Source organism: Fusarium verticillioides, chromosome 8, assembly GCF_000149555.1.
Source record: "Fusarium verticillioides 7600 chromosome 8, whole genome shotgun sequence".
Lineage (NCBI taxonomy): Eukaryota > Fungi > Ascomycota > Sordariomycetes > Hypocreales > Nectriaceae > Fusarium > Fusarium verticillioides.
In genome coordinates, this window is record NC_031682.1 from 1673931 (window position 1) to 1701501 (window position 27571).

Genomic DNA, 27571 nt, shown 5'->3' on the forward strand with positions numbered 1-27571 from the left:
AAAACAACCCTTTAGATCTGGCTTTGTTGATGCCCCTGAACTTTGATTAGGGGCTGTAAAGGAAAAGATTCCGTAAGCCGAAGTAGAATCACAGTGCGCCACGGCGTTTCAGTGGGCGGATACTTCGGCGTATCGCCCCTGAAGACCCTTCCGGACCATCCCCTGTCACATTTCACACTGTGCCGATACCGAACCCGAATACAGCCGCCATCCGCATAGGTATCGACTAAGGCGCTCGCCCCAGGCAGGCTTTCTCCTCCCGTCCTGTCGCTGTCTGTTTCGTAATCGTCAAACTTCAAAGTCAACGCAAGCACACCCAAACCGAAAACTAGATCTTTTCGCCGTCGTTCCTTGGAGATCCTCTTTTCTTTTTTCCTCGCCCTGGTCCCGTCTCTCCTTTTTCTTTTCGTTCCTCAGTCTCTTTAACCTTCTACTCTTCCTACGACATCGCGTATCTTTGCCTCTTGGTAAGCGGACTCGGGAGGCAGCCCGACACCGCCAGACGATTAGCCCATCATGTCTGGACGATACGAACGAGTGAGTCGCGCGATCAGCAGCGGTGTTTTGAACATACTGACAAGGTCTCAGATTAACGGTCAAGACGAGGAGGACTTTGACGCCCGAAACAACAACAACAACAACAACAATCTCTCTCATCCGATCCCCCACTCGCCACCTCCCTCGTTTCACTCTCGATCTTCTTCTCCTCAACCAACACGCCAGGTAGACGCTACTCTCGCCGATGCCTTTGACGATGATGACGAAAGCGATGATGAGGTTGATGATCGGAGGCGATTGATGCGACAGAATTCGACACCATCTATGGAAAATGTGAACACTGTGCCAACACCTGCTCAACCGGCTGCTCCGGTACCAACGCCGTCCGGTTCAAGGTCAACGAGAATTGTAGGAGGTGGTTCTGGGTCAGATGGTGTTTTTGCCAATTTGTCTGCGCGCCCGGAGAGAGGGAACAGTGATCCTGAGAAAGACGAGTTACCACCGGTATGTTGCCCGAATAAGCACCATTTGGCTATGTGTTGCTAATCTTAATAGTCCTACGAGCAAGCCGCGGCCGATGCTGCTCCTCCATATTGGGAGACGACTATTCTCGCTCCCGGTATGGGAGGACCCGACGAGGTTTACATCGACGGCATGCCAGTTGGCTCATTTTTCTCCTTTGTCTGGAACGGCATGATCTCAACATCCTTCCAGCTCGTCGGTTTCCTCCTTACATATCTTCTCCACTCAACCCACGCTGCGAAGAACGGTTCTCGCGCTGGTCTCGGCATAACTCTTATTCAATACGGTTTCTACATGAAAGGCGTTTCAGAAGACGAACCCCCAGCGATGAGCGGCCCCGATGGCTACGCCGCACCACCCGACCCCAATTCCCACAACTTTAAGCAAGGCGACGTAACAGACGATGATCTCGGCAGCATTAGTGGTGGCGAGTGGCTAGGATACGTGCTCATGGTAGTCGGCTGGTTCCTTCTTATCAAGAGTGTCGCTGAGTTTCTGCGAGCACGACGTCACGAGCAGCTTGTCCTCCAGAGCCCTGATCGCGGTCTTGGTGTACCGATCATCGCTGAGGGAGAGTCGAACGAGCGAGTAGTCTAAATTAGCGGATTTGAATATGTACAACAATACCATTATATCATGGAAGCGCATCAGTCGAGAGACGTAGGCGTTAGCTCTTTTCCTTTGGCGTTTCTTGGGTGGATGGATGGGAAAGATGTTTTGGTTCCTACTACAAGCTTAGTGTTTGGCGCGTCACACGCAGTTTCATACGTCTCTATATATGTCTCTTAACATGATTTTGGTTGTATTTATGATTGGCAGCTTGAGAATTGTAGGTATAAAGAAAGGGCTTATCATAAATGACACAAGAATCCTCGTTCTTCCTCTCCTCGTCGTCCGTATTACAGCCGAATTGTCGTAAATCTGATACGAAAGATCAAAGCCTCTATTCCCGAATCATCCTCCTCCCCAGTCTACTATCCTGGTAGTGAACGTTCTCGCAAATTAAAGCCCCTGTTAGTGAATGTCAGTGGTGATTTGGCCTGTGGGGTTACCCGTCGCCGATCCCCGTATTACGGAACGGCCCCGCACAAGTTTCGGCTGCTTGGGCTACTTTACGTAGGTACGATATGATGATAACATTACAACTCACTCCTGCCTCTCCAGAATCAGTAAAACATTGCTCATCATCGATTTTGCCTCTTAAATTCTCCTCCAACTTTTCACGTCACTGAGATTCGCACCGTCATCGTGGCTTTCACCAAGAAATCACTCCATCTCCCCTCTTTTGTATCTACTCTCTACAGAAACACCTGTCGACTTACACACCAGAGACTCTTCAGTATCAACATGGCGTGGACATGCAGCGGAGACACTAACACAGCTCTTATTGAGAACATGTGGAAGAATGGCCTTATTACCGACCCTCGAGTGAAAGAGGCATTCCTCAAGGTAAACTTCCCGTCCCCGTCTCTAAACTCATGCTGATCATCCAGGTTGACCGAGCTCACTACGCTCCAGCCATGCCGTATGAAGATTCACCACAGCCCATCGGCTACTCAGCAACTATATCTGCACCTCATATGCACGCCTCAGCCATCGAGCATGTTCTCAGCTATCTTCTCCCTTCATCGACATCGCCGGCCCCTCGGGTCCTCGATATCGGTTCTGGATCTGGGTATCTGACTCATGTTATGGCTGAGCTTGTTGGTGATAAGGGTCTCGTAGTCGGCCTTGAGCATATTCGTGAGCTGAAAGAACTTGGTGAGACAAATATGTCGAAGAGTGTGGAGGGAAGAAGATTGCTTGAGAGCGGAAAGGTGAGATTTAGGTTTGGTGATGGGAGAAAAGGATGGGTTGAGGAACCCAGAGAGGGGGAGAAAGACGAGGGGACGGGTTGGGATGTTATTCATGTCGGGGCTTCTGCGGTGGAGATTCATCCTGAGTTGTTGGAGCAGTTGAAGGCTCCTGGGTGGTAAGTAAGATCGTGTTTGTGCGAGTGAGTATGCTAACAAGGTATAGTATGTTCATCCCTGTCGATGATGACAAGATGGGTTACAATCAGCACGTTTGGAGAATTGAGAAGGATGGAAATGGAGAGATCACCAAGAAGAGGTTGTTTGGAGTTCGCTACGTGCCGTTGACTGACGCGCCGAAGTCGTAGGGAGGCCATTTCACGATACCCTTCCTATACTGACTAGTTCATTATTCATTTAGGAGATTATCGCATATTGTCAAAGTTAGCATTTTATAGTATGAACAAGCCAGAGCTACCCATTGTTTCTGTTCCCGTTTCCGTTTCCGTCAAATCATGAATCATTCCCAGCCGTTAACTCCAAAATACGCAAGCGAATGTGCCCATTCTTCCTCTTTTTGCCAGCCATTTCCCTCTGTCCTAATCGCTCATAGAAAACGCAACCCAAAAATCACAGCCGCGATGGCTGATAGTATGCTTGGTGAGTACAATCTTGGGCTCTCACTCGCAAGTCCTGGTGCAGCCTTGGACCCTTCACCAGATGATCCCTTTTGTGTGTCTGTTGTTCCACCTTGTCCACCAGCTCCTCCGCTACCGCTCTGTCCTCCTTGACCCCCAGAACTGCATCCACCAGACGGGCAAATCTTAGCAGTCGAGTTCCCAGCAGGCGTGGCGATCGGAGCCGGCGCAGCTTTACATCCTTCGAAAGGACAAGGACTCCCTGCTTTTCTCTGAACTGCTGTAGGAGTAGGAACAAGTGTCGCTTGTCCACAAAGCGTACAGGGAGTCTGCACCACTGGTGGGACAGTTCCATTCTTCGCATGTCCTCCATCACAGCCGTCGATCTGATACAGACTCAAGACGTCCTGTCCTCCACACTTGCCGCTGGTCTCATCGCCGGCGATGCAAAGCTCTGTGCAGCGAGTTTCATCGACTAATTCGAAAGATGCAGATGCGCTACCATTATCGCAGTAACATGTTCCACTACCAATGGCGACGAGACTACCTTTAGCGGTACAGGCTTGAAGGCATTGATGAGTTGTGAAAGGTGACGGGAGGGTTGTTGCTGAGAAGGTTGAGGTTTGGGAGATGCAGCCGATGTATTTTGGGGGAGGTTGAGGGACGGCGACTGCGAGAAGGACCATGGGAAGGAGGATTAACAGATGCATCCTTGTGGTCATCATTGTGAAATTGTGTGAATAGTGGTCTCGATGTAGATGGTATGAGTGGTTAAGTGTTGTAAGTAGTATAATTGATAATGATATTTAGCCAAGAAATCTGCAAGTCTTATATACTCTTATTCCATCCCAGCCTCTTCATTGTCATCTATTCACAGCATTTCCATCATGCGGTTCTTTCAATGAATAGCATTCTTTATTCATGTGTATAGTATATCCAGAATTGCCAGAATATGGGGTTTGGCTAGGTATTTGCGTTCCAATGCGCGGCAGACAATGTTGGCGTAGTGGCAGGCACTTAGTAGCAGATATGTCTCAGACATCAACATCATAATCAGGAATGCTTACTTCCGATTGATCAGGTTGATTTGACAATCTCGAACCTATTGATAGAAGGCCTTTTGGAATAAAGAATGAATTGTTCTCCATTGACATTCGGTACTTCGACGCATATAAGCTGCAATACAATGAAGAGTTTTAATTCAGGTAACATTTGGTTGATATTCTTAAAGAACAATGCCAGGCCCAATACAGCGTACTGCTAGCTGTCTTACAATTCTTCCATGTCTCAAATATTCTCCTAACCTTGGCAAGCACACACCATCGTCCCTTGAACCTTACCAACCACAGCGGCTCATTACCAGCCTCATGCTGTATCCTCGTCCTTCTTACAATTTGGCGTAACGGTAGGAGTTACATACTCCGTCCCACAACCAACAGGACAATCCTCACCGCAAGGGAAGCTGGTCGTGACCGTAGCAGGCGATTCGGGGCATCCGCAAACTGAACTCACCGTCTCCAAGCTCAAACACATCGGCCGAATACAATCAGAGCAAATAGTCGCTGTTTCAGTGACAGTAGGGCACTTAGGTTTCTTGGTGACAGTTCCATAGGCCGAAGCGTAGGTGTAGGAAGTTGCGCAGCCACTGGGACACTTTGACTTGGAGCAGGGGAATGATGTGCCAGAGGTTGGGACCTTGGAGGGGCAGTTTCGCTGTGAGGAAATGGTCTCGATGGTGAGACAGGCGGGGACGACGCAGGTTGTGCAGAGAGTTGCAGTGGTTGTGACGGTTGGGCAGGGCTTGGGGGATTTCTTTGCGATGGCAGGAGAGCTGAGTGTGTTAGTTGAGTGTGTTTGGGTATGGAAGGGAGGGATTACACTGCGAGAAAGGCTGTGAAGAAGTAGAGAGACCACATGTTGTCAAGGTATAGTTGATGAAATGTCAAGAATAAAGTCTGTTCCTAGTAGTGATGAGATTTATTGATGCCACAAACATCTCTCAATCTAGCAGCAACATCGTCGCCTCTTATACTTGAACCCTCACACCTTCAAAATACCAACATCGTCAGCCCAGACCGAAATACGAGGTTTTGCAAAACCTATCACAATCGCTGCCGACGATCCGATCTTTGTAGTCCAAACAGAAGCCTACTTTCCAAATGAAGGAATGAGGATGACAGCCGGTGATGTAAGTGAAGCACGTGGATTGGCTTGGGGCTGAAAAGATGGTGTAGGGGGACCCTGAAGATCACTCTTGGGTAGACGCATTGAGCGTTGGCATTTACGTGAGGGGAAGGAATACGAGCGATATGATGCTGGGATTGCCAAATTGGGGTCGCGAATGTTTGGTTTGGGTGAAGCTATATTTAGATGGGTTGTTGCGGTGATTATCATTGTTTTCGAGTATCTCCTGTCCCTCTGATGCTTCTGTATGTCCAGCTTGCGTACTCTACGTGAGTCGTTGTCAGCTGTAGAGTTGGTCTGTCAATACAATGGCAGTAAGACTAAATGAGGCCTTCTTTTTGTGGCAGAGGGTAACACGACTTACACCTTGCAGATAGAATGGTGAGATCAACACTGTGCACAACGAAGTCAATGCTTCTGATTGTCATGGTCTGTCATGGCTCACAAGAAAAGCAAGCCAGCCTTGAGGTGAGTCCTAACCTTCTAAAGCCCTTTGGTATATTCCAACGTCTAACATTCTCACTTGTTTTCCTCCTTCTCCCTCTTCCACTTATCCACAACCTTCTGGACAACCTTGTCGAGATCCTCATCCTCCAATCCCAACTCCTTCATCGCAAACGCATCTCCCCTCTTCGGCCACTCAGCATCCAGCGCTCCCAACACAAACACAATCTCCTCCATCGCATGGTGGCTATACTCCACCGCTAACTTATTAACCTCCCTCTCTAAGAACGCCTTCGAGTCTACAAACTCCTTCTTCCACTCTACGCCTGTGGCTTTCTCCAGCGCTGCTACAACTTCAAGTTGTGTCTTGCAGAAACTTTGGACGTAGAGAAGGCGGTTTTTCGTTGTATCGGGGCGCTTGAGAACGGCGACTAATGCTTCGGCGACACGGTGGAGTGTAGATGCTGAGGCTGGAACATCGCCCTTGTCCAGGATGACAGCGGTGTTGGTCTCAAGGTCCGTATGCAGCAGACCATCGAGAATACCATAATCGAAGAAATGCCCACAGACAAGCGAAGTCCATGAGAAACCAGGGTATTCCTTCGCAAGCTCGACAGCCTTATTCCTTACAGTATCCTTATCCCGATACAATTTCAACAGCTTCTTCGCCTGTTCACTCTGTGCATCACAGCTCCCAAAATCAGCCGGAATGAACCTCTTGACACCAGCTTTCGCAGATGCTTCAGCAAGGCGTAAGTGCTGATCAACAACCCCTGTCAAAGGGAATGAAGCGATGACGGCATCTTGGTCTTTCAAGATTGGGATCAAGCCTTCAATGGAAAGGTCATCGGGGATCGTGACAATATTCACGGAGGATGCGTGCGCAGGGGTAGATTTGGACGATGCGCGCTTGGCGACGGAAACAGAGAAGGAGTTTGAGGCGACTAGACCCTCGAGAAGGACTGTACCTAGGTTGCCGTTTGCGCCGACGAGGAGTACTTTGTTGATGGACATGATGGAATGACAGGCTGCAGATGGAGAGGGAGGTCGGTGAAGATGCTGGGATCAATCAAAAGATACGACACCGCGGGGTAGTTTAGCTATGTAATGCGGGGTACATTTCACAATTGATCATCTCATTTATCTAAAGCTCCAAATGCTCATAAAAAGCAATCAAGACATCGGGATGACGCTCCGACGCGAGAACACGGAAAGCCACCCCGAAAGTGCATCTCTCCCATCGCGGAGGCCTTCCGCCGCCTCACTAGCGCAAAACAAACCAGCACAAACATGGCCCTGTGATAACATTCCCAATTAGGTAAATGCACTAGCGAGATCTGCCGGACTTCGGTGTTGACATTCGTATTTTGTTGCTCCGTGTCCGAGTGTGACGCCGGGTCTTAGCGCGCGTATCTCCGGCCGCGAGGTCCCACAAAAGAGTCCGAAGACGCGGGGAGCCGATATGTGTAAGGGGAAGTGATGTCTATGACGGTGAGAGTTGAGGCTGAATATGCTGATTGGGAGGGGGGATCGTATAATTTACGGACAAGATTATGGGCTGCAAAAGGAATCAGTGTCAGCAGTATAAATGTAAGTTTATACAGATTTGAGATTGGCGATAAATGTATTTAGCATTGCTTGTATTAAGAATATCGATCCAATGCCATTTCCCATTGTTGTCGATCTAATGAGAATTACAACATTCTTTCTACTTACTCATTTCCGTTAACGAAAATACCTCCGCCAAGATGCTTCATTACTTCAAAGCCTATTAAGCCCTTGAATACGTGCATATCTCTCTCGCTGTAAAAATTACTTCATGGGCCAATGATCTTGATCTTCTCCTCTATTGGACATCCTCGCGTGGAAGTGTTCTTAAATCCGCCCCGTGCGTCACCCCATTCGTTACAGTCTCGCTTCATCGCAACCGTCTTGTCGCACTGGGCTAACTACCTCACATCACACCTGCACATGTGAATCAGTGGCACGGAGAAAACAATGTGATATATAAAAGTCAACCCCCCTCTTCATTCTGCCCCAGTTCACGCCACCTACAACACTATCATCAACATGATCGACAACAAAGAAATCGTTCTCATCACTGGGGCCAACACCGGCATCGGCTTTGAGACTGTCAAAGCTCTTTTCGCTTCTCCCAAGCCTTACCATATTCTACTCGGAAGCCGTGATCCTGCCAAGGGAGAGAAGGCTGTCGCTGAACTGGAGCAAGAATGTCCTAGCTCCAAGAGCAGTCTGGACGTGGTTCAGATTGACATCACTGATGATGAAGCTATCGAGAGACTTTTCGAGCATGTGAAGGAAAAGTTTGGAAGAGTTGACATACTCATTAACAACGCTGGTAAGTTTTCAGCGTCTAAATCTAACACTTATGCTAAACTTTACAGGCGCAAACTTTGATGCGTTCAATGATGCCAGCGATCCAAAGAATGCTCGCGAGCTTTTCAACAAGTCCTACGACGTCAACGTCTCGAGCACGCAAGTCATGACTTCGGCTTTCGCTCCTCTCCTCATTGCCTCGAAATCCCCGCGCCTCCTTTTCTTGACCTCTGGCCTTGCGACCCTCGAAGGTGCACACAAGTCATACTTGACCAAGCTCGCGGGCGAGGTTCCCCGGGGCTGGCCCAAGGAGGGAATTCGTACAGCTGTGGCTTATCGATCATCCAAGACCGCGCTCAACATGATGATGCTTTCATGGCACCATCTTCTCAAGGGCGACGGTGTCAGAGTCTGGTCCATCAGTCCTGGCTTTTTGGCAACGAGCCTCGGAGGAAAGCCTGAAGTGCTGAAGAAGGCTGGAGCTGGTGATCCAGCAACCGGTGCGGAGCTCATCAAGAATGTTATTGAGGGCAAGAGAGATGAAGATGTTGGAAAGGTGATCGGACAGCCCGAATGGGTTGGAGAGACTGGAATCCAGGCATGGTAATCCTATCCTACTAGGATGTCATTACAAACATGACTCGAAATAGCAAGACCTGGAGTTAACAACGACACTATTAGCAATTCGGCGAATTTTCACGTTGAGGTGTAAATTCTTTCAGTGACAGCAATTAGCAAAGCCACATTGATGATGTACCTATCGTCCCTATCAAAAGTCCCTACCACAGAACAATCATAGCGTTGGTCTCGATGATCCGAGCGTCCTAAAGAAATGAGATGAAAAAAAGGAAACTTCTGTTCGCTCCCTTGGCAGTTTATGCGCTGAATGTATACGTCATTGCAACTATCCAGCTCAGCCTTTGTGTCATTCGCTGGCAGTTTGTGGAGGGATGTTCCATGTAAGCGGAAGTTGAGTGACGGCGCATCGCACAAGACCAGTTTCTAGAGATGGGATAGACCCTTGCTGGACATGTGATGAGAATCAGGGTCGAAAGGGTTTATTCTGGGAATAGAATAAAAGAGGAAGATGGAGGTGGCTTGGATTACGAGAGATGAGGATGACCTAAAGACAGTGTGCAAGGGAGTTGGTACAGTATTTAGCAGTTGTCTTCGCAGTGTCACAGTGCGAGAGTTCCAACTCCCGGGACCCTTTCGGGCCCGGCATTGCAACCCCTGATCCACAAAGTGACGTCGGCAGTGCCGCGGAGTGCGTTGCGTACTCCGGACGCGTCTCCGCAGCCTCCGACTTTCTGACTACAATTCATAGAATACGCCCATCGCCATGAAAGTGCCAGTATCACAAACCAAGCAAAAGCTTCCAAAACAAAAGAAAAATAGCAACAAAAAAGGACAACGGTAGGCAATCACACTAACATCTCGGCGCATGAAGCATCTAGAACATCAAATATGGACCCTGCCAAGAATTCAACAGCTCGAAAAATAGGCGGCCGTTTTTAATATTTACTTGTCAGGCACAACACGGCGCAGCACAGCCCCCGATGCTGAGCTGACGTTGGGTTTTCGCCCTCAGCTTAGGTTCCCGTTAATGAGTCGTAGGCAGTTAATAAATGGGTAGGGGAGTAAAAATGCAAGGCTGATCCTTTTAGCCCAAGTACGCAAAGATTGTCTGTGTCTTGTTTCTTCTTTTCAGTCGCTCTTCTGCCACGTCGCATCACTCACTGTTACTGTTGCTATACATCGCCCGTTTTACATATTAGACTCTCGTCTTCCCCTTCGGCCCAACGTAACGCTTAATACCTTAACTTTACTCGAACCTAATTGATACCCCAGCTTTCGTATTCTCTTCATATTTCTCTTTTCTATTTTGCGAATATTCTACCGGCACTTTCTTTGTCACGGAATAAACGAGGTTGGAGGTGGATTATTTACTTGCTTCGCCAACCTCCCGCTCTCGGGCTTCTTCTCACTTTCTCGCCCCCACGTCCCTCATACCTCTTCAACATACAACATCCAAGAATGGAAGCTCGCTCTCTAACAGCACTAAATAACCTCGCGGGCAATCCGCCTCAATATCCTATCAACCCAGCGCAGGAGAAACAAGACCCTCTAACGCTCTATATCTCGAGAGTACCGGGCACTCGAGGTAAGACAACACCCCTCAACCCCACCGGGTCTGACACTAACACCGCCTCTGAACACAGATGTCATTCTATCACCTTTCAAACCACAACTAAAAAATGTTACCGCCGAGGATGTCGCCAGCTGTCTCTACTATGTTCACTTCGAAGCGCCGTCACTAGAACCTGTCGGGCCACCACGAGATGACGAGCACCGATCTTCAAGCGATGAGAGCTCGTCGATACGGAATATTAAGAGGAAGCCTTTGCCTGGTAGCGCAAGGCCATTGACGCCTCCTTCGACCGATCATCTGCCTGTACCTGGCTACGGAAACGAATACCAAGACCCTACGAGAAGACGGGGTCTTTCAGTCAATTCGACCTTTGATCCTCGACAAACGTCAGCACGGCGTGATAATGAGCAAGAGGAAGAAAGCCCAGTTCTGCCACCTCGACCGAAGAATGTCCCCAGAATCCAAACTCCGGAACCTGCTGTAGCCCGGAAACCACTTGGGCCTCGAATGACATCGAACAATGCCTCAGCACTAGGCGACCATCCTCTCCCACCCCTTCCACCTCCCAACCAGGGAGGTCCCGACTTCGATAGAATGCGTGCGACGAGTCGCCCGCCCCTACCGAGTCGAAACACCGAAAACCGCTCTCCCTCACCTCGAAAAAGCTATGAAGGAAAGCAGCCTTTTACATTAGCTCTAATCCGTCGTGATCCCAGCACAGGAAATCAGTGGAACGTTGGACATATTTCGTCTTTCCAGTCTGAAGCACCACCACCTGATCAGGACGATGCGAACCCACTGTTCGCCTCCGTGCCGCCCGTTGCGCAACCGCCAACTTCCGGGAACCCACCCATAAACGTTCAAATTGAAACTCTTGGTTATGGAAAGTTCCGTGGTATGCCTGCGCGACGGAGTTTCGATGCGGGCCCAGGCTCAGATATGGCCCAGCCACGGGACGGTGGTGTCGTGCTGCAGAGACAAGTTGCAATGGCTTATGGGAAAAGCTGGGCGTCGAATTGGCGAGAGAAACTGCAAGACGGTGCTGGAAAGGGGCATGGGCGGCAGGGTAGTGTTGGATCGATCGAATCAACCGAGGGCTCATCCCCTGTTGAGCCTGCGATCTCAATGCATCCGGGTCCGGGCCTGAGACCTCGGGGGTACATCTTTACCAGCCCCTGGAACGGAAGATGTGAATTCCGTACAGGAGCTGCTGGTCGAAGCTTGCGCTGCTATCACATTCTGCACGATGATAGACCAAGCAATCCTCTGGCTGAGTTCAGTCAGGGGCAAATTCAAGGTGGTGGTGGCGGCATGCCAATGAGTGAACTCCGATTCAATCTTCCTACAGCAGAACTATTCAAGTCTGCTGAAGGCCGTGAGGAAGTCAAGACTCAGCTCCAAGGACATTTCAACAAGTTACTCCGCCGCGACGAACGAGGCGATGGTTACGATAACGACGGCATGGTTTCGCCGTTCGATATCAATCTTGGAAAGGAGAAAGCCGGCGGTGGCAACCGAGGAAAGAGGGCCAAGCTTGGCAAACTCATCATCTATCCTGATGGACTTAAGATGCTTGATCTACTGGTATCTGCAAACATGGGCCTTTGGTGGCAAGCTTGGGAGAAGAGTTTTTAGGAAACTCGTGACCATCTAAACCAATTTTTGAGATACCTACATGATTTCTGGAGTTTTTGTTTTCATTTTTGTAAAGCTGATGGTTTGCATATTGGCTATTTACGTAGAGGGAGTTGCCGCTAGGATTAAGACGACGTAATGATCATATGGAAACGGCTGAGATACCAAAACATAGCAATTGGATGATATATAGATAAACTGGTCTTTATTACATCAATGTTTCTTATTAATATGCGATCATAATTGGCTCATGATGTTGAGTGATGATGAAGTTCAATTGACGTTGATCACGTGAGATGTCACGAGAGTTGCTCCAGCCAATCAACAGCCTAGAGTTGTAATCCCGCTGAGCAACTTTCGTAGCCGAACACATCCATCACGTCAAATCCTCGCCTCCCGCCCAGCCCGTCCGCCTCAATTGACCCCGGGACGTCAAGTCAATTGACACTCCTTCGAATTTCCCTTCCTCCTCGAACATCCTCCTCGACACAATGGCCCACGCACTCATCGCGCGACGCCAGCTCGCCTCCGCTGCCACCAGCAGAGCTAGCATCCTCGGCCTGGTCCAACAGCGAAGCTACGCGACACCCCATGGACCTCCTCCTGCCAACTTCCGAACGAGCAAGCCCGTGCAGTGGACCTGGGACAGGGAAAGCACCCTCGATCGCATGGGAAAGTTTTTCCTCATGACAGAGATGGCGAGGGGCATGTATGTTCTGCTTGAGCAGTTCTTCCGACCACCGTATGTTATAAAGAACTTGGATCCTGAGGGAGGAGAATTGGACTGATGAGAGATTAGTTATACAATTTACTACCCCTTCGAGAAGGTATACGACATGGAACGAAGCTACATACGCAAATAACTGACCCAGTTAGGGCCCTATTTCCCCTCGATTCCGTGGCGAGCACGCCCTTCGACGATACCCCTCCGGTGAAGAACGATGCATTGCTTGCAAGCTTTGCGAGGCTGTACGACACCATATCTCTCAAGTAGCAGCTAGATTGCTGACATCAATGAACAGATCTGCCCTGCCCAGGCCATTACCATCGAGGCTGAGGAGCGAGCTGACGGATCCCGCCGAACAACCAAGTACGATATCGACATGACCAAGTGCATTTACTGCGGTTTCTGCCAGGAGTCCTGCCCCGTCGACGCTATCGTCGAGTCACCCAACGCCGAGTACGCCACTGAGACCCGAGAAGAGCTTCTTTACAACAAGGGTGCGTTTCCTACCACGTCTACAACCTGTCCTGGTCGATGTTCCGAGATTATACTAACAGTCCAACAGAGAAGCTTCTCTCCAACGGCGACAAATGGGAGCCTGAGCTTGCAGCTGCTATTCGCGCCGACTCACCATACCGATAAACGATACGAAAAAGGAAAGGGAGAAGAGGAAAGCATGGTTTTTATGTTGGTTTGTTTGTTGCCTCAGGTCGTTTGGAACGTCGCTATTGTAGGAACAGGATTATTTTTTGGTGGAAAGGCGGCACAGGATACGATGAGGCTTCAGACAGAAGGAATGGGTGGGTGTACATAATCTAGATGTCCAAAAATGCCCCTTTGTCACTCAATTGGTTGGTTCGTGTGAAGCTGACGATGGAAGAAGTCATGGTCAAGAGGAGCAGTGTACAATCTGGGCATAGTGGTGAGGTCAGTTCTTTGGTGTTCTGATCACTAACGGGAGTTTCAGCACGTCAACATCATAATCATGATTCATTCAACTAATTATATACGATGAAATGCTCAGTCTAGGCTTATTTGGGAGCTGGGTATGCGCACTTCTTAACCTCAGGCTTGGTCTCAGCAGCTGCGAGAGCAACCTCAGTCAAACCAGAAGCGACCTGCTTCATCCACATATGGTACTGCTTCTCGCTGGGATAGAAAGGACAAGCCGCCGAGCCACTCTCCTCGCCAAACTCAATAGTGTAGCTCTGCAGCTTGCTCTTACCGCAAGCCTTGCCGTAGAATCGGCCGAGGGCGTAGTCAGTGCTGGCTCCGGAAGTAGGATACAGACCAACAGCCTCCTGCACGACGTACTTTGTGGTACCGGCGCTCTCCATGGACTTCTTCATGCTGTTGCCGACCTTCTTCTGGACGTTGATGTCCTTGGAGGTGATATACTCCTTGTACTTAGTCTTGGGGGTCTCAGCGTCGCCGAGAACACCACGACGTCCGTCAAACTTCTTGTTCGCGAAACTCTCCTTGGGGTCCTTGGTCTGCGCATCATCATCACCCCATGCGTAAAGAATATCACCGCCGAAAGAGTGCAGATCGACAAACCAGCTCAGGCTCTTGTACTTGTCCATGACCCAGACGACGTTCTTGGTCTCGGGCTCTGACTCGGGGCCAGTACCGTGGAAGACCTCACTGGTAGGATCCTCAGAGGCAACGGAGCTCAGATCAATACCAGAGTTGAACGCCTTCTTGTAGTTGAACAAGAAGTCGTAGTTGCGGTTGATGTCGATACCAACCGCATCAGGGTTGCCCTTTGAGCTCTTGGGGTTACGGTTCTTGCGCCAGCATGAGTTGGTGGATTGGTCGTACTTGACACCATCGGGGTTGATGATGGGGAGGACGACGATACCGCCATCAACAGCCTTGCGGACTTGGGCAGCAGTGAAAGTAGTCTTGCCATATTTAAGACCCTTACCCGCCTTACGAGCGTGCAGAAGGTCAGAGAGCCAGTAGACTACGTGATCGGGACCACCACGCTCACGCGCATGGGCACCGCTAATGATGAAGAACTTGGGATTCTTTCCAATCTTTGCACCAAGGGTCTTTACACCCTCATAGGTCTTGTAGGGAGGACGAATGAGTTCAACCTCCTTGAAGTTCTTAGCAAGACCCTCAAGAGCGGAAGAAACCTCAGCGGGAGTGAGAATGGACTTGAGGTTGCGGTCTGAAGTAGAAAGGCCTTTGGGGACGATAGTGCCCTTCTTGAAGCGATCACCCGTTCCGATGGGGAAATCGGGTTCCGGGCGGGTGGCTTGTCTAGCGGCGAGAACTGCAGCGCGCTCTGAGTGGGGGACTGAGTCGGAGGGGATAAGACAGGCAGAAGCCGAAAGAGCGTAGGCTAGGAGTTGAAGCTTCATGATTGGAACCCGATGTAAAGAAATACCAGTAAAGGGATGAGGAGTGAGGAAGTCACAATAAGGGGAGAAGAGGGTTATATTTAAGCTTAAGCTTAAGACAATTGATCAACGAGACATTGGATCTCCTGTACGACGTTGGAATTCTTGGCCCTGTGAATCAACTGGATTCCAGTGGCTCTCCTTCCTATCTCAGCCAGCTTCCCGTAAACAAAGTCCCCTGGGGGCACGGGCAGACTGTTTGTGGTAGGTGAAGCGATAGATAACATGCAGCAAGGGGCCATGATTGGATGAGTACAGGGAACGTTTGTAGACGATCTTTTGGTGATTGCAATCTGACCTGGGGAACATAGACAAGGGACATTCATGCTGTGTCGGTAGTTGGTGCTTATTGGGGGAATTAGAAGCTTGGCCGTGGAATGGAGAGATGAAGGTTCAGGGTAGGGGATGTAAGACGGCTTGTCTGGCGGTATAGGCTTATCTGTATAACATGGGGAAAGCAGTTACTAAGACTAAAGTTATCTTTAATCTATCAAGCATTAAAGCTTCGAATTACCATTTCGATTTGTCAATTGACAGATGAGAATGGGTGAACTTGTTAATACATTTGTTTAACTTCATTGCTCATGTCGATTGTTTCCCCATATCGGAAGAGACCAATGGGGACAAGCTCGATTATGCTGACTAGACTACAACCAGCTTTCCAATCAATAAACACCATAAACCTTATGAGAACATCTTGCAAATTGACTTTCACCTCAATTATACTTTCTCGTAAATCCTCATTGAACTGAAATCTTCAATGCTTTTCCCTTCCTCAGCCTCGTCACCCAATCACACGTCCCCTTAGCTGACGTATACCGGAGCGCTCCCCCGGCATAGTCACGTGACTCGTCCCAAACCGAGCTTAGCTTAGCTTTCTCCATCGGAACAGACCAGTCAACCCGGGCAGCAACGAGAAATTTATCATCACCTTCAACCTCATCATCCAAACTCCACCACCGCCCACCGACGTCAATTGACCCTTTCCTCCTCGACAACCGGGAAAAGAGAAAACACAGCAAAAATGTTCCGATCAGCAGTCCTCCGATCCGTCCGCGTCGCCGCCCGTCCCGCCATGCGCTCATTCGCCGTGGCGCCCCGCGTCGCTACCGCCGCTGTCCCCAAGATCCAGAGCTTCCAGGCCGTGCGGTTCTACAGCGCTGGCGGTGCGCTCAACAAGGAGGAGGTCGAGGGTCGAATTATGAGCTTGTTGAAGGGTTTCGACAAGGTGAGAAATCATCTCCGAGATGGCAATGGATTCACCGAGGGAATCCGCCTCCAAATTGCCGATCTGATAAACCAGTAGCTAACGATAGTCTCAGGTTAACGATGTCTCCAACGTACGTCTCGATAATCAGCACATTTGAATGTTTCTCTAACCATCCGCAGATCGGTACCAGCGCTCACTTCGCCAACGACCTCGGTCTTGACTCTCTCGACACCGTTGAGGTCGTCATGGCCATTGAGGAGGAATTCAGCATTGAGATCCCCGACAAGGACGCCGACTCCATCCACTCCGGTATATCTAGCCTTCCCCCCTCTTGAGCTCCAAAATACCGTACTAACAACTTTCCAGTCCAACAGGCTGTCGAGTACATCCTGAACCAGCCCGACGCCAACTAAACGTATATCTCCCAAACCACCACCCCTCTTTCTTCCTCCTCATTGTACAATTACCACTCTCATGACCACCGGAATCCTTCCTCGGCAGGATTTAAAAGACGCCGATAAAAAGCCAGCGGGGGACAGTGAAGGTGGTGGTGGTGGTGGAAGAAAAGATATAAAAACGCAATATAACGCATCAAGTTATTTTTTAATCTCGGCGCACCATGAGACGGTTCATTGTTTTCCAGACGGTCGTGGAGGAGAGAGCCACAGGAGGAGAGATGAGGAGACGTTTGAATGAAAGACCTGACGAGTGTTCGGCTTGAAGTGTATGCTTGACGACCTTCTTCACTGCTCAAAGGAATGCCACGATTGGCAGATCCCTGGTTTTCATACTGTGAAGCAGTGAATAGGGCGAATGGGATGCATTGAGTTCACTGAGTTGACGAAGGGTAGATGGTGGAATCTCTACTCTGTGGCTTTGTATAGTGTATAGAAACGCCCAATTTCTCTACGTACATCCTGTGACTGCTCCCTGTAGAGCTCACATAGCCGCTATTCCCGATATCCCCATCTCCACCTGGGAGCATGACTAGTACGCAGGCCTCAGTATCACGTAGACAGCCAAAGATCTGCCGAGAATCAACATTACATCACCGCAGATGGCTGGGTACTAAGTAAATCCAGTGCCAACAGGCCCGGTGAACACGCAATGTCCATTATGCATCCTCCCATACATGCAGCTATTTTCATACATGATTTGCCTCGATATATCTAACGAGGTCTTAACCCCTATTTGAAGTTGTTTTTGTAGATCCGAACCTCCCCAAAACACCATGCCCAATAGGAAGATACCAAGCAGCGAGACCCAATTGTGCATCGAGCATACAAGTCAGTCGGCTTTGCTTGTTACCCTCATCAAGCCTAAAAACTGAGTGGGCAGAAAAGAGATTCCATCTGCCTTCCAAAGCAGTTCATGATATGATAGCGATTATCAAGCAATATATGAAAACAGAAAATGTCAAAACTCCTGGCCGTGTATCCTATATCCTTTTTGATCTTGGCCATAATAAATTGCCATGCATCCTCATATTTTTCTTTCGTCCGTTCCCCTCAAGCGTAAGCTTGTTGGCGAAATGCAGTATGTCGTAGCGACTGTGGTGTTGTCCGCTCAAGATCATGGCTCATCAACTCGTCACCTCCTTTTTTTTTTTTTGTCTAAGCTACCAACTCCGACGCTTGGCTGATAAAACTGAAACCAGTTGTTCAAAGACGCTATCCTCCGCCTTCAGCCTGGTCGTTTATCGGCCGCTGACAGGAACTCCCTTGGTTCCATTGGTGGAAGGCTTGCCGGCGACTGCACCCGCATAGCTGCTCCAGACATTGGCCAAGCCAGCTGATGTCCTCTTAGGTGACTTGATAGAAGGCTCACCGTCTTCCTCCATGCCCTCCATGTGGAACATCTCGTCGTCTTCGTTGATCGGGGTAGTGAATCGGCCATTCATAGATGAGCTGATGCTACCGCTCGACACATGACGTTCCATGCCACCTCGCTCGCGTTCCTTGCCAATAGGACTAATCGGGCTAATGGCACTAGCGGTAGCACCAGCTCGAGCGGCCGCGGGGTGGAGAAGAGGACTAGAATTGCCTGCAGTATCATCAAGGCGGCTTCGCTGAAGTTGCTGAGAAAGCATGGACATGCCGTCACTGCCTGATCGCAAAGAAGACGGACGGACGAATCCGTTCGTGCCTCCCATCTCCTGTGAAAGAACAGAGTTCCGGAGTGGGCTTCCGACGTGACCAAAAGCAGAGGCACCTCGAAGAGATCGAGATGTTTCCTCCTCTTCCTTCTGTCGCTGGAACATAGGACCCCATCGGCTAGGGCTGGTTCCGATGGGACTGCCGTACTTGCTCAAGCCCTCGACATCGCTGTCAGCTCGCATAGAGCCACGGCGAGCCTTTTCGACTGGAGTCAAGAGGTCTTGAAGGTTTTCGGGTACATAGTTCTCGGGGAGATTGTCGTCATCGTCACCAAAAGCAAAACCAGGCTCCCAGTCTCTGTCAACAGACGTCTTAGGCATGCTGGAACTGAGCATCCGGGGCTTGGTAAAGCGGGACGAGTGCATAGCTCGTCTGCCAAAATACTCTTCCCCGTTGGCTTGATGAGAGTTAGGAGGACTTCTATCCAGAGGGGCCAAGAGGTGTTCCGACGAACCAAATGCTGAAGTGTGTAAAAGCTTGAGTGTCTCCGATGTACGCGAGTCCTTAGCATTGCTGAGTGAAGGCGTTGGCGATTCGATGCCAAATTGGTTGGGAACAGACGATGGCCATGGACCAGCGGGGAAGCGAGCAGCGTTGGAGATGCCATTGGAATCGAAAGATGCGGGGAGAGGAGCGTCTAGGACAGAGAGACCCTTGTTGTTGATAGGAGAAAGTCCCATGCCGAAGCGCAAGGACTCTTCGTCTCGGGGAGAACCGTAGTTGGATCCAGTATAGGACATATCGATGGTTGGGAGACCATTCTCAAGACTGGGCTGTCGACCGAGAGTATGTTGATCTTGTTCATCGTAAGGATACGCCGAAGTGTATGCTGGAACGTCAGCGCGGTAGAGGGAGGTAGTAAGGGCGCTGGTGGAGGATTGATTGTTGCTTGCGGAGGTGGGGTTAGATCGACCCGCGAGGGCGGAAGTATTGCCTATCGTGACACCATTCTTTCCGTAGTTGATGCGTCGACCGTCGGGGAGGATATGGATATTTGCGCATTTCGGACCAAACTTGCAGTTTCCCTGTAATTGAAAAACGATCGTCAGTGCTGCTGTGGATTGGAGACGTTGCGACGTGGTGAGGGGCGGATGCGGCTGGTAGCGGGCGATGGATCATGATATGGCGCACTCACCTTTGCAAAGTATTTGCAGACGTTCTCAGCAGCGTTGCTCAGATCATGACTGAAAGGACAGGCATTACCAGCCTGACAAGCACCTTGACGAAAGAACTTGCAAGGAACGTGGGACGTATCTATAATTCAGTCGTGTCAGTAGGAACGACATTTGGTATTCAAGGTTTGGCGGGGGTCGTGTGCAACATGCAACAACCACGCAGCAAAGCAAAGCAAAGCAACAGTGGATGAACAGAACGTACTCGGGGGACTTCGGGGTCCATCGAAGCGGGGAGTATTTGCCATAGCGCTCGCCTGAGAGTGTGAACCACCGTTAGCAACGCTGAGGCTACCGCTCCTGGCGTGGCGGTATTCAGGCATGATGCTTTTGTGTTGGAGGGCTGATGGGTTGAAGCAATTCGCGATGGAGGGCGAAATCGGGGGGCGGGCCGAAGTCCAAGGTTCGAAAGAAGGGAAGGTGGAGGAAGGATAAAAAGAAAGTGGAGGGAGTTTAGAAGAATACGAGTTGGACACCGGGAAGTCCAAGAGGAGAGTGCTATAATGGTAGCGAGTTGAATGAAGTCCAGCGGCGGAGAGGGCGGCAAACGATGGGCCGTAGTGGGTGAAAGCGGGCGAGAGTGGCCGAAGTGGGCGTTACTTTAGGCGTCGCAGTGTAAAGTTAGGCGTAGCAAGGTAACTTAAGGTAAACTTCGTGGGTAAAAGAACCTGGAAGACCTGACGCGATTGATGCAATGCGAGTGATGGGGAAATGGTGGGGGCGTTACAATGTTCCTGTCCTGTCTCTTCTGTTCTGTCTGTCTGTGCCTCTGCGAGTCTGGGAATGGCCTGGGCTGGGCTGTTCTTTGCGAGCAACGAGCGACGGATATGGAGGGGTGAACAGACAAAAGTGACTTTGATATCCCGCAGTGATGATATGCTTAAGCTTGTACCTCACGGACGGGGTATGTATGTCGCCGTGCCCGGACTCTGATGGTGCAACCGGCAGCGACGGCGGATTTGTTTCCACTACCGGTAAGATAATTGCGAGTAAGTCGTAATTAGAGTGGCGCAAGATAATAAAAAAGAAGTGATAACGAATTGAGCAAGTTCAGGTTTTCTTTCTGAGCTGAGGAGAAATAAATGGCGGCGAAAGAGAGGCACCTGACAAACGAGGATCTGATCCTGGTTTAGATGCGTTATGCCCTGTAAACCAGAAATGCTACCCCGTACTTCCTAATCTGTAGTACCACTCACTCGAGTCGAGTACTGTACTCGGCAGGCAATGCAGTGCAGTGCAGATGTTCGCATCGAATAGCGATCTGCTTGTATGAGGCCACTTTTTGTTTATTGGGTCAGCCAAGGAAACACCTCCCACTCTGCAGTTCTATATCCGGAAATGTTCCAGATGGCTTATATGAGAAAATAGTGGTCCAGCTGCGGATATCCCGGGATACTTGTTTTGGTGTAAGACGAGTAAGAGCTATAACTTTGCTAGGTATGCTATGTCGCTCGAGTCTTGTGAGGTCGTGATTTCTCAGGTGACCGCTCACGTAGAAGGATCAAAGAATGTAAAAAGCCGGAGAGAAGTAAATGGAAGAGCCATCATACAATACAGCGGAACACGTCTTAGGTGGGAAAGGGCTGCCTCTTAATATACCAGCCTCCTCTGCTTACATAGCCTACACCACTAGACAGCCATCCATATCCTACAGACCTACACTTTGAGGTCCTAGACTTAGGCAGAAGATTCAACCCGAAAACCGCCAACGTGACTGACTATCGGACCCGAAACAAACCTCATTGTGTGTGTCTGTGTCTGTGTCTGTGTCTGTTGGCCCACCCGCCCGTCTAGACACCTCTCTACTCTGTGTGCAGACACGGCTGAGGGTGGGATAACAATGGGTTGCGGAATTCTTCAACTCTATACAATCTGAAACATCCCATCACAGCACCCACTTCACAAGTTCATTGTATCCTCACCCGTAAACTGGCGCGGAACGTTGCGAACCGGGAGTCAGCCTAGCCGCAATGCGCAGTGCTTCAAGCCTAAACCCATGAACCTGGAAAAAAGTATCTTTATGAGCTGCGTATGCTCGAAGCTAGAAGAATAGACTTTTAGGTTATTTGACGTCCCCTTGATGGCTTGGCCTCTCATTTGCTACATGTCCCTCCCAAAAGGGCCATCTTGATGACAATCGAAGAGAGGAATCAGGCCATCAAAGGGTCACACACGCAGATGGATGTGCTGAATAACTTGTTCTGATGCATATCTACATCTCTTTGGGTTGCACTTGAGACCGGAGGAGACATCATTTTGGTATCATAGATCTCATCTCACCGGTCTGGATCTTGTCGTTCTTGGAGCTATCGAAACATCCCAGCCTCCTCATCCAGTCATATCCAGCATAAGAATATGAAGTGAAACAAGCTTCCAATGAAATATAACGGAAAGCCCGCGAGTGAACCTGGAATGCTAGCCACGATATCATAGCCCTAGTCCGTCGAATTTAAAGCTTCACGTCTAGATTCCTGTGTCGGTGCCATCGCCACCGGTAGGTGTGAATCAACACCACCCTCTTCAACACATGCCGATTCCCCATGTCAAATAAACATCCATGACAGAGAAAAACCATCCGATTTGGGGGATATCGACAAAGCTGAAATGCTCGTATCTCTTTGCTCGTCAAGGGTCGCCACCCGCCGATTTATTGCCCACCATGACAGGACCCCTACAACTTCCAAGAGCCGGATATCCAGGGTTCCGCACCTGACGGACGATCTTGCATTGCCTCTTTCTGAATAGAAGGGGGTAAAAATTTCGCGATAATGACGAGAGAGGATCCCTGTAAACTGATTCGTAATGTTGCGCGTGGTCTGCTTGATATCTTCGCATCCTGTAGTTGACTTAGAGTACCGTGGTGTCTGACCGTACAGTAAAGTACAGATGTTGGCTGGCTTGTACAGAAATGGATATCCCTGTCTGTCTGTCTGACATACATACATATGTACAATTTCCCCAAGCCACCAACCGTTCATAGTCATCTTTACAATCAAGGCAATCGAGGACTAACCCCAACTCGGCCGACCAGACCCTCGACTCTCGTGTCCATGTGCGCCCAGGATGCACCCACAGAGAGTCGTACCGGGGTCTCCTCCTCATCGACAATCCCTTGGCGGCAGTACCTCAGCCCAGAACAAGTCGAGGCGGTCTCGATTAGGATTGCAACGCGTTTACGCTTGCGCAGCTTGCCGTCTACTCTGCCAGGGAATATTGCTGTAACGCCTCTGTTGTGTTGTCTCTGCACTTGAATCCCATCTTGGACGATGCATTTGGAGAAACGATTTGCTGTGTGACATCAACCTCGCTCAGCAGTAGATTCGTATCACAGGAACATGTTATTATATCTCCGTATTAAGACGCCTACCTTCGATTTGTGGAATCATTGCATTCATGTCCTTCTCCTCTGGGCCATCGGTGCTACCCCAATGCATGGTTTGTAAGTCATTGACGACATTCTCCATGCACAACCCCTGTTGCGTGGGATGTGATAACTTCATCCCTGGGGTAAGACAAAATGCAACAAGATATCAAGTTGGATATTGTCGAGTTACACAATCACATCTGCATGTACGTATTTCCTGCAGTGTCCACCCCAGCCCAGCCCAGCCCAACCCACGACATATCGGGAAGACGTGATCTTGGGGGCGCCGTTCTAGTGGAACTCAATCAACTGTTTCCAGCGGCTTTGACCCCCTGACAAACGCCCAGGCCAGTGCACTTACAGCGGATGTCTTTAAGGAGGGGTAAATGACGGTCCGAGCGTCGACTCGGTGGGTCTCTGATCCAGAAATAGCCGTGCAGTTTGGCTTGTAGACACCTCAACTTCGAAACTCCATTTATATCAATTATCAGACATTCACGATGAGGCCTGACGTTGTTTACGATACAACGCGCATAACCGAGATGCTCTGTTCTATGCCTGTCTCATTGTCATTCAGGCTATTCTGAAGGAATGATACGCTTATCGTCATCGCCCGGGCAAAGCCGGATCTAGCGAGGCTTGGAGTGTCGTTGTTTATCATCACCACTTTTCCCACATGACCTCTCATTACCGACTCACCGCGTGTGCTATCTCCGGTCTATCCACACCTCCCTGGTATAGCCGCACCTTTTTTCTTTCTTTCTGTCTTCTTATCCTCCGGCTCGTTTCGTTCCATCCCGAGCCTTGTCCATCTCCACTATGTTCAAATATCCCGCGATGCCGCTGTCTCCGCGCATCCTCTCCGGAAACTATGGCACTTCCCTGCTGTAGGCCTTGGTATCTGTCACTAGTCTGCACATGCATCGTACGGGTAGCTTCCGCAGGTCAGGATGGCTGGCATACTCTTCAGTGGCAGCCTCATTCACCCAGACCAATTGACTGCCTCGTCGCATCACACATCCTTGCCTCTTCAGCTCTGATTGTCCAGTGCTGAATCTAGATGATTCGTCTCTGGATGTTTATGTTTTGCAGGCGTTCGCAGGTGATTGTGCATGGGAACAGCCTTGTATTGGATTCTTTGAGTTTCGGCCTTGCAGATCTCTCAACCAGTAAGCTTGAGCTTCATCTGTCTTGGGATCAGTTTCTAGACCTCTATAATCAAGGAACCTGTACCCGATGATTGATCAGAAAAGGAGAGCAACCTTCTCCAACTTTTGAGACTACTTTCTACTGCGCCACGGCCGGGCGAGATGTCCTTGGTCAAGCCATCAGATCAGCCTGGTTGTCTCAGGCGGGTGATCATCAACACCACCACCACCACCACAATCAAGACCCTCCCCAAAGTTGTGGACAAATACCTGAGACCCTGAGTGAGAGTGCTGAAATACCTGGACAAAAGCCTCCCAGGTTCATCCTAATTATCCGAAACTTGTCCCAGTATTTCTGTCACTTATGATCGAGGTCTCAAGTTTTCTTACATCCTGCAGCATCCCATCACAACGCCTTTCTTGATTCGTTCCTCTCACATTCCCCCTACACCCATCTTTTATCCTATTGATACTTTCGGTTTCGCGAAACACCCCGTATGTTCGTCTCGTGGTTATCAACTGCCGAGAAGTACTGGCGTTTTAGACCGGGGTCATGATATGGAAATTTGCCTCGTCTTTGATCCTCAGACTCATAGCCTCTGTGTCGTTGGTCAGTCCATCGTATACGACAGCCTTGGACAAATGTATTGGCTGTTGCATCTGATAGCATATTGGCTGTCTGGTGGCTTGGCTGGCGTCCCCAAATTTGGCACCTTCAGCCTTTCACATCGCATAAGTGGTGTCCCTCTCGAATGTTCTAATGTACGCTGCTTGTTCCCGCCCCTCTCTCCGCAAAGCTGGGTTCACCTTGTTTGTCTGGCTTTGTCTCTCCCTGAGTCACCGCCAAACGCCAACACCACGAGACGTCAACTTCTCACAGCCTTTCATTGATAATCCGGAATAAGCGCTCGGCAAGTGTTGCGCTAAGCAGAACGACACCCATTCAAGGTACACCACCCGTCCCCGTGCACTCGCTTTCTCGATCGTCCAACCACTCCCACTCAGACCAGGAGATACCTGGTCACCACACCCTCAGGTTCGATGAGATCGACTCTTCCTTGACATGGGCAGCATAGTGCCTAGTATCTTGAGAAGCCTCATGATCCCTGCCCCACATCATCCGACTCAACCCCGGCGGCGTCATCAGTCTTGCTCCCCCACCATGATCACGACTTTTTGGTGTTTATCGCCCCCTTGGACGCGTTGCGTCTGTATCGCCAAGCCTGGATTGTTTTAAATCCTGCTGTACTTGGCAACAGGAGTACGGAGTACACAGTCCGGTCAAAAGTCTCCGGCCTGTGACATTTCCCCGCCTGCGTCAAGGGCCCTGCCTGTATTCCCTGCTGCAGAGACCCTGAGGACGATCGCAACGGCCACTACGTCTAGTTCCTGCAAGAAACCATCATTTGCAACACAACTTCCTGTTCATGTTGATGGGTACAGTAGGGCCCGAAGGAACCGGATCGCTACAACCATGCTCCCATCTATCATCTAGTGTTGCTTGTGAATACCATACTGGTCTTCAAAGCATGATATGACACCATTCTTATGGAATCACGACAAAGAATTCTTCTGTCATCAACTCCAGTGTCCTAGAGCGTCTGACGGGCTCTTCCAAGGTCTACGATAGCACCAGTCATGCGCTCTATGACTAGCACAGCGCCCAGAGCCTCGTTTGCTGACACTCTCATGACAAAACCCAATGGCAGGCCTTGCTCCTCTTCGGATGACCTTCTTGCCTGGCGCATGTCTTAAGCCCGGCCTCGTATCAGCACCGACGAATGGGACGGGCCGGTGAGGTGAGGTCAAAGACCTTCCGGCCGGACGCGTGACGAGCCGTGCTCTCTCCACTGCGGAGGAGACGTTGTGGCGAAGGCTGGGGAATGTTGGTGTTGCAGTGAGGAACTTGTGGCTGGTGATGTTGATCAGTTTGGAGAAGGGTGGTAGGCGTGTCTGCCATCCAGTGATGTTGTCGAATCGTCAAAACACGGAGGTGAGCAAGGTGACAGGTTGTGGCGTTTCATTCTAGCGTATTCGTTCAAGACCGAAGGCGGTCTGTTCCCCTTTTTTGGTCTATCACGGCCGTGAACTTGTCTACTCCGGCAATGTGAGACAAACAGATGAAAAGGGCAATGAAGGTAGGTCTCGAGTAACACTCGGCTAGAAAGAGTGAGTTTTGGGTAATGTTCTTGTCGAGTCAGGCATCGAAGGATGTGCCAAGATATTCGGAGGACTTTTGATACGGTCAAACCCACATCTGATCACGAGAAGGTGTCGAGGGGAAAGATATTGTACATCAGGACATGATCTCGGTTGATGTCATCGTTGTAGTCTTGAGCTCGGAAAAGACGGATGTCAGTGGGATATCCGTGAGTGCCATCAACGATTTGGATATGGAGAGAAGGCGCGCGAGACAACCGAGGACATCTCGTCGTGGCACTCGACGCGCAGGTAGATGGGTGAGCAGATCTATGGGATGCAAAGCTGGCAAGTGTTTCCCTGTCCTTGATCATCCATGAAACTGCTTTCTGGGGGTGTTGTACACGGCCCGCCCGGGCTTTGTGTGCACTACAGTATTTATTATCCGCGTATCCAGCCAGCTTAGGGAGGCCGGCCTACCTTATCTTCCTCGTAGTCATGCTGCCAGTCGTATGATGTTCCACCGACCGAACCATCGTAAATAACAGCAAAAAACAAAACATTCTCCGGTACAGGGAATCGAACCCTGGGCTCCGCGGAACTGATCTCTCAGGTTATGAGAGCGCGAAATGTTAGCCACTACACCATACCGGATGTTGTGATAGTGGCCGCTCAGATTGAGACTCATGATTCCGTGACTGGGGTCGTAGCAGCGAGAAAGCAGCAAGGCATAATTGTCGTTCCCAGGGGACAAAAGAACAGTTGGATAAAAGAAGAGGAACGTGGAATCCGAGTAATGAGTAATGTGTTCAGTCACTGGCCTACCACTATAGTCAGAAGGGAGTTACTCCTAAGAGTTCCAGCTATTGTAGCTCATGACACAGGTTGTGAGCGCAATCATGCACGCAATAATAATCGGGTCAATTGTGAGGTCCAGCACTTCTCCACGGCAAAAGGAGACCGTTTGACAAAGGATAATTGCCAAAGGTTGGTATTCGAACCCAAACATCTCTCAATATCAGAATACTTCCTGTTGAACAGGTGAAG

At 49.9% G+C, this 27571-nt stretch overlaps 14 protein-coding genes and 1 non-coding gene across 21 annotated transcripts; 7 read left to right on the top strand and 8 right to left on the bottom strand.

Moving 5' to 3' along the window:
* Positions 1–516: 516 nt before the first annotated feature.
* Positions 517–1836, top strand: FVEG_07206 (hypothetical protein; the record flags this gene model as incomplete). Its single annotated transcript, XM_018895797.1, has 3 exons — positions 517–537; positions 589–1002; positions 1054–1836. The coding sequence occupies 3 exons, from the start codon at positions 517–519 to the stop codon at positions 1615–1617; spliced, it is 999 nt and encodes a 332-aa protein (XP_018753126.1). The 3' UTR covers positions 1618–1836.
* A 531-nt stretch (positions 1837–2367) lies between these two features.
* FVEG_07205 (protein-L-isoaspartate O-methyltransferase) lies at positions 2368–3181 on the top strand (the record flags this gene model as incomplete). Its single annotated transcript, XM_018895796.1, has 3 exons — positions 2368–2469; positions 2514–2992; positions 3040–3181. 3 exons carry the CDS (start codon positions 2368–2370, stop codon positions 3179–3181), a joined length of 723 nt encoding a protein of 240 aa, XP_018753125.1.
* Positions 3154–4239, bottom strand: FVEG_07204 (hypothetical protein). The gene has a single exon (XM_018895795.1). It carries the CDS (start codon positions 4174–4176, stop codon positions 3421–3423), a length of 756 nt encoding a protein of 251 aa, XP_018753124.1. The 5' UTR covers positions 4177–4239; the 3' UTR covers positions 3154–3420.
* A 412-nt stretch (positions 4240–4651) lies between these two features.
* On the bottom strand, positions 4652–5416 carry FVEG_07203 (hypothetical protein). Its single transcript, XM_018895794.1, has 2 exons — positions 5330–5416; positions 4652–5282 (listed from the first exon to the last, which is right to left on the bottom strand). Exons 1-2 carry the CDS (start codon positions 5365–5367, stop codon positions 4817–4819), a joined length of 504 nt encoding a protein of 167 aa, XP_018753123.1. The 5' UTR covers positions 5368–5416; the 3' UTR covers positions 4652–4816.
* Positions 5417–6027: 611 nt separating this feature from the next.
* FVEG_07202 (hypothetical protein) lies at positions 6028–7192 on the bottom strand. Its single transcript, XM_018895793.1, has one exon. The coding sequence runs from the start codon at positions 7091–7093 to the stop codon at positions 6155–6157; it is 939 nt and encodes a 312-aa protein (XP_018753122.1). The 5' UTR covers positions 7094–7192; the 3' UTR covers positions 6028–6154.
* Positions 7193–8149: 957 nt separating this feature from the next.
* Positions 8150–9023, top strand: FVEG_07201 (hypothetical protein; the record flags this gene model as incomplete). Its single annotated transcript, XM_018895792.1, has 2 exons — positions 8150–8438; positions 8485–9023. The coding sequence occupies 2 exons, from the start codon at positions 8150–8152 to the stop codon at positions 9021–9023; spliced, it is 828 nt and encodes a 275-aa protein (XP_018753121.1).
* Positions 9024–10453: 1430 nt separating this feature from the next.
* Positions 10454–12218, top strand: FVEG_07200 (hypothetical protein; the record flags this gene model as incomplete). The annotated part of the gene is made up of 2 exons (XM_018895791.1): positions 10454–10580; positions 10639–12218. 2 exons carry the CDS (start codon positions 10454–10456, stop codon positions 12201–12203), a joined length of 1692 nt encoding a protein of 563 aa, XP_018753120.1. The 3' UTR covers positions 12204–12218.
* A 287-nt stretch (positions 12219–12505) lies between these two features.
* Positions 12506–14126, top strand: FVEG_07199 (NADH-ubiquinone oxidoreductase 23 kDa subunit, mitochondrial). The gene is made up of 5 exons (XM_018895790.1): positions 12506–12945; positions 13003–13030; positions 13080–13172; positions 13226–13424; positions 13493–14126. Exons 1-5 carry the CDS (start codon positions 12695–12697, stop codon positions 13567–13569), a joined length of 648 nt encoding a protein of 215 aa, XP_018753119.1. The 5' UTR covers positions 12506–12694; the 3' UTR covers positions 13570–14126.
* On the bottom strand, positions 13895–15377 carry FVEG_07198 (hypothetical protein). Its single transcript, XM_018895789.1, has one exon. The coding sequence runs from the start codon at positions 15294–15296 to the stop codon at positions 13959–13961; it is 1338 nt and encodes a 445-aa protein (XP_018753118.1). The 5' UTR covers positions 15297–15377; the 3' UTR covers positions 13895–13958.
* Positions 15378–16063: 686 nt separating this feature from the next.
* Positions 16064–17685, top strand: FVEG_07197 (NADH dehydrogenase (ubiquinone) 1 alpha/beta subcomplex 1). The gene is made up of 4 exons (XM_018895788.1): positions 16064–16563; positions 16658–16675; positions 16725–16854; positions 16912–17685. The coding sequence occupies exons 1-4, from the start codon at positions 16360–16362 to the stop codon at positions 16956–16958; spliced, it is 399 nt and encodes a 132-aa protein (XP_018753117.1). The 5' UTR covers positions 16064–16359; the 3' UTR covers positions 16959–17685.
* FVEG_07196 (hypothetical protein) lies at positions 17398–21033 on the bottom strand. 7 transcript variants are annotated; one of them, XM_018895782.1, is made up of 4 exons: positions 20079–21033; positions 19837–19955; positions 19156–19726; positions 17398–19098 (listed from the first exon to the last, which is right to left on the bottom strand). In XM_018895782.1, the coding sequence occupies exons 1-4, from the start codon at positions 20194–20196 to the stop codon at positions 18242–18244; spliced, it is 1665 nt and encodes a 554-aa protein (XP_018753111.1). In that variant the 5' UTR covers positions 20197–21033; the 3' UTR covers positions 17398–18241. The 7 variants fall into 7 exon arrangements, with proteins under 7 accessions (XP_018753111.1, XP_018753110.1, XP_018753116.1 ...); XM_018895781.1 differs by having other exon boundaries at positions 17398–19726; XM_018895787.1 differs by having other exon boundaries at positions 19156–19955.
* A 1821-nt stretch (positions 21034–22854) lies between these two features.
* Positions 22855–23307, bottom strand: FVEG_07195 (hypothetical protein; the record flags this gene model as incomplete). The annotated part of the gene is made up of 2 exons (XM_018895780.1): positions 22855–23161; positions 23241–23307. The coding sequence occupies 2 exons, from the start codon at positions 23305–23307 to the stop codon at positions 22866–22868; spliced, it is 363 nt and encodes a 120-aa protein (XP_018753109.1). The 3' UTR covers positions 22855–22865.
* Positions 23308–23662: 355 nt separating this feature from the next.
* On the top strand, positions 23663–27516 carry FVEG_16036 (hypothetical protein). Its single transcript, XM_018905276.1, has one exon. It carries the CDS (start codon positions 23914–23916, stop codon positions 24289–24291), a length of 378 nt encoding a protein of 125 aa, XP_018753107.1. The 5' UTR covers positions 23663–23913; the 3' UTR covers positions 24292–27516.
* On the bottom strand, positions 25112–26224 carry FVEG_16038 (hypothetical protein). The gene has a single exon (XM_018905277.1). The coding sequence runs from the start codon at positions 26131–26133 to the stop codon at positions 25978–25980; it is 156 nt and encodes a 51-aa protein (XP_018753108.1). The 5' UTR covers positions 26134–26224; the 3' UTR covers positions 25112–25977.
* FVEG_16037 lies at positions 27089–27178 on the bottom strand. Its single transcript has one exon. It is a non-coding gene; the product is annotated as a tRNA-Glu (tRNA).
* Positions 27517–27571: the final 55 nt, after the last annotated feature.

Excerpts from the sequence above, each read along its gene's own strand:
- FVEG_07204 (XM_018895795.1), bottom strand. The coding sequence starts at position 4,176 with ATGATGACCACAAGGATGCATCTGTTAATCCTCCTTCCCATGGTCCTT.
- FVEG_07203 (XM_018895794.1), bottom strand. The coding sequence starts at position 5,367 with ATGTGGTCTCTCTACTTCTTCACAGCCTTTCTCGCAGT. Across the intron at positions 5,283-5,329 it reads TTCACAGCCTTTCTCGCAGT|CTCTCCTGCCATCGCAAAGA; the intron begins GTAATCCCTCCC and ends TAACACACTCAG.
- FVEG_07202 (XM_018895793.1), bottom strand. The coding sequence starts at position 7,093 with ATGTCCATCAACAAAGTACTCCTCGTCGGCGCAAACGGCAACCTAGGT.
- FVEG_07199 (XM_018895790.1), top strand. The coding sequence starts at position 12,695 with ATGGCCCACGCACTCATCGCGCGACGCCAGCTCGCCTCCGCTGCCACC. Across the intron at positions 12,946-13,002 it reads GAGCAGTTCTTCCGACCACC|TTATACAATTTACTACCCCT; the intron begins GTATGTTATAAA and ends ATGAGAGATTAG. Across the intron at positions 13,425-13,492 it reads AGAGCTTCTTTACAACAAGG|AGAAGCTTCTCTCCAACGGC; the intron begins GTGCGTTTCCTA and ends ACAGTCCAACAG.
- FVEG_07198 (XM_018895789.1), bottom strand. The coding sequence starts at position 15,296 with ATGAAGCTTCAACTCCTAGCCTACGCTCTTTCGGCTTCTGCCTGTCTT.
- FVEG_07197 (XM_018895788.1), top strand. The coding sequence starts at position 16,360 with ATGTTCCGATCAGCAGTCCTCCGATCCGTCCGCGTCGCCGCCCGTCCC. Across the intron at positions 16,855-16,911 it reads CGCCGACTCCATCCACTCCG|TCCAACAGGCTGTCGAGTAC; the intron begins GTATATCTAGCC and ends ACAACTTTCCAG.
- FVEG_07196 (XM_018895781.1), bottom strand. The coding sequence starts at position 20,196 with ATGCCTGAATACCGCCACGCCAGGAGCGGTAGCCTCAGCGTTGCTAAC. Across the intron at positions 19,956-20,078 it reads TGGACCCCGAAGTCCCCCGA|ATACGTCCCACGTTCCTTGC; the intron begins GTACGTTCTGTT and ends ACTGAATTATAG. Across the intron at positions 19,727-19,836 it reads TCTGCAAATACTTTGCAAAG|GGAAACTGCAAGTTTGGTCC; the intron begins GTGAGTGCGCCA and ends TTTCAATTACAG.
- FVEG_16036 (XM_018905276.1), top strand. The coding sequence starts at position 23,914 with ATGACCTCTCATTACCGACTCACCGCGTGTGCTATCTCCGGTCTATCC.
- FVEG_16038 (XM_018905277.1), bottom strand. The coding sequence starts at position 26,133 with ATGCGCCAGGCAAGAAGGTCATCCGAAGAGGAGCAAGGCCTGCCATTG.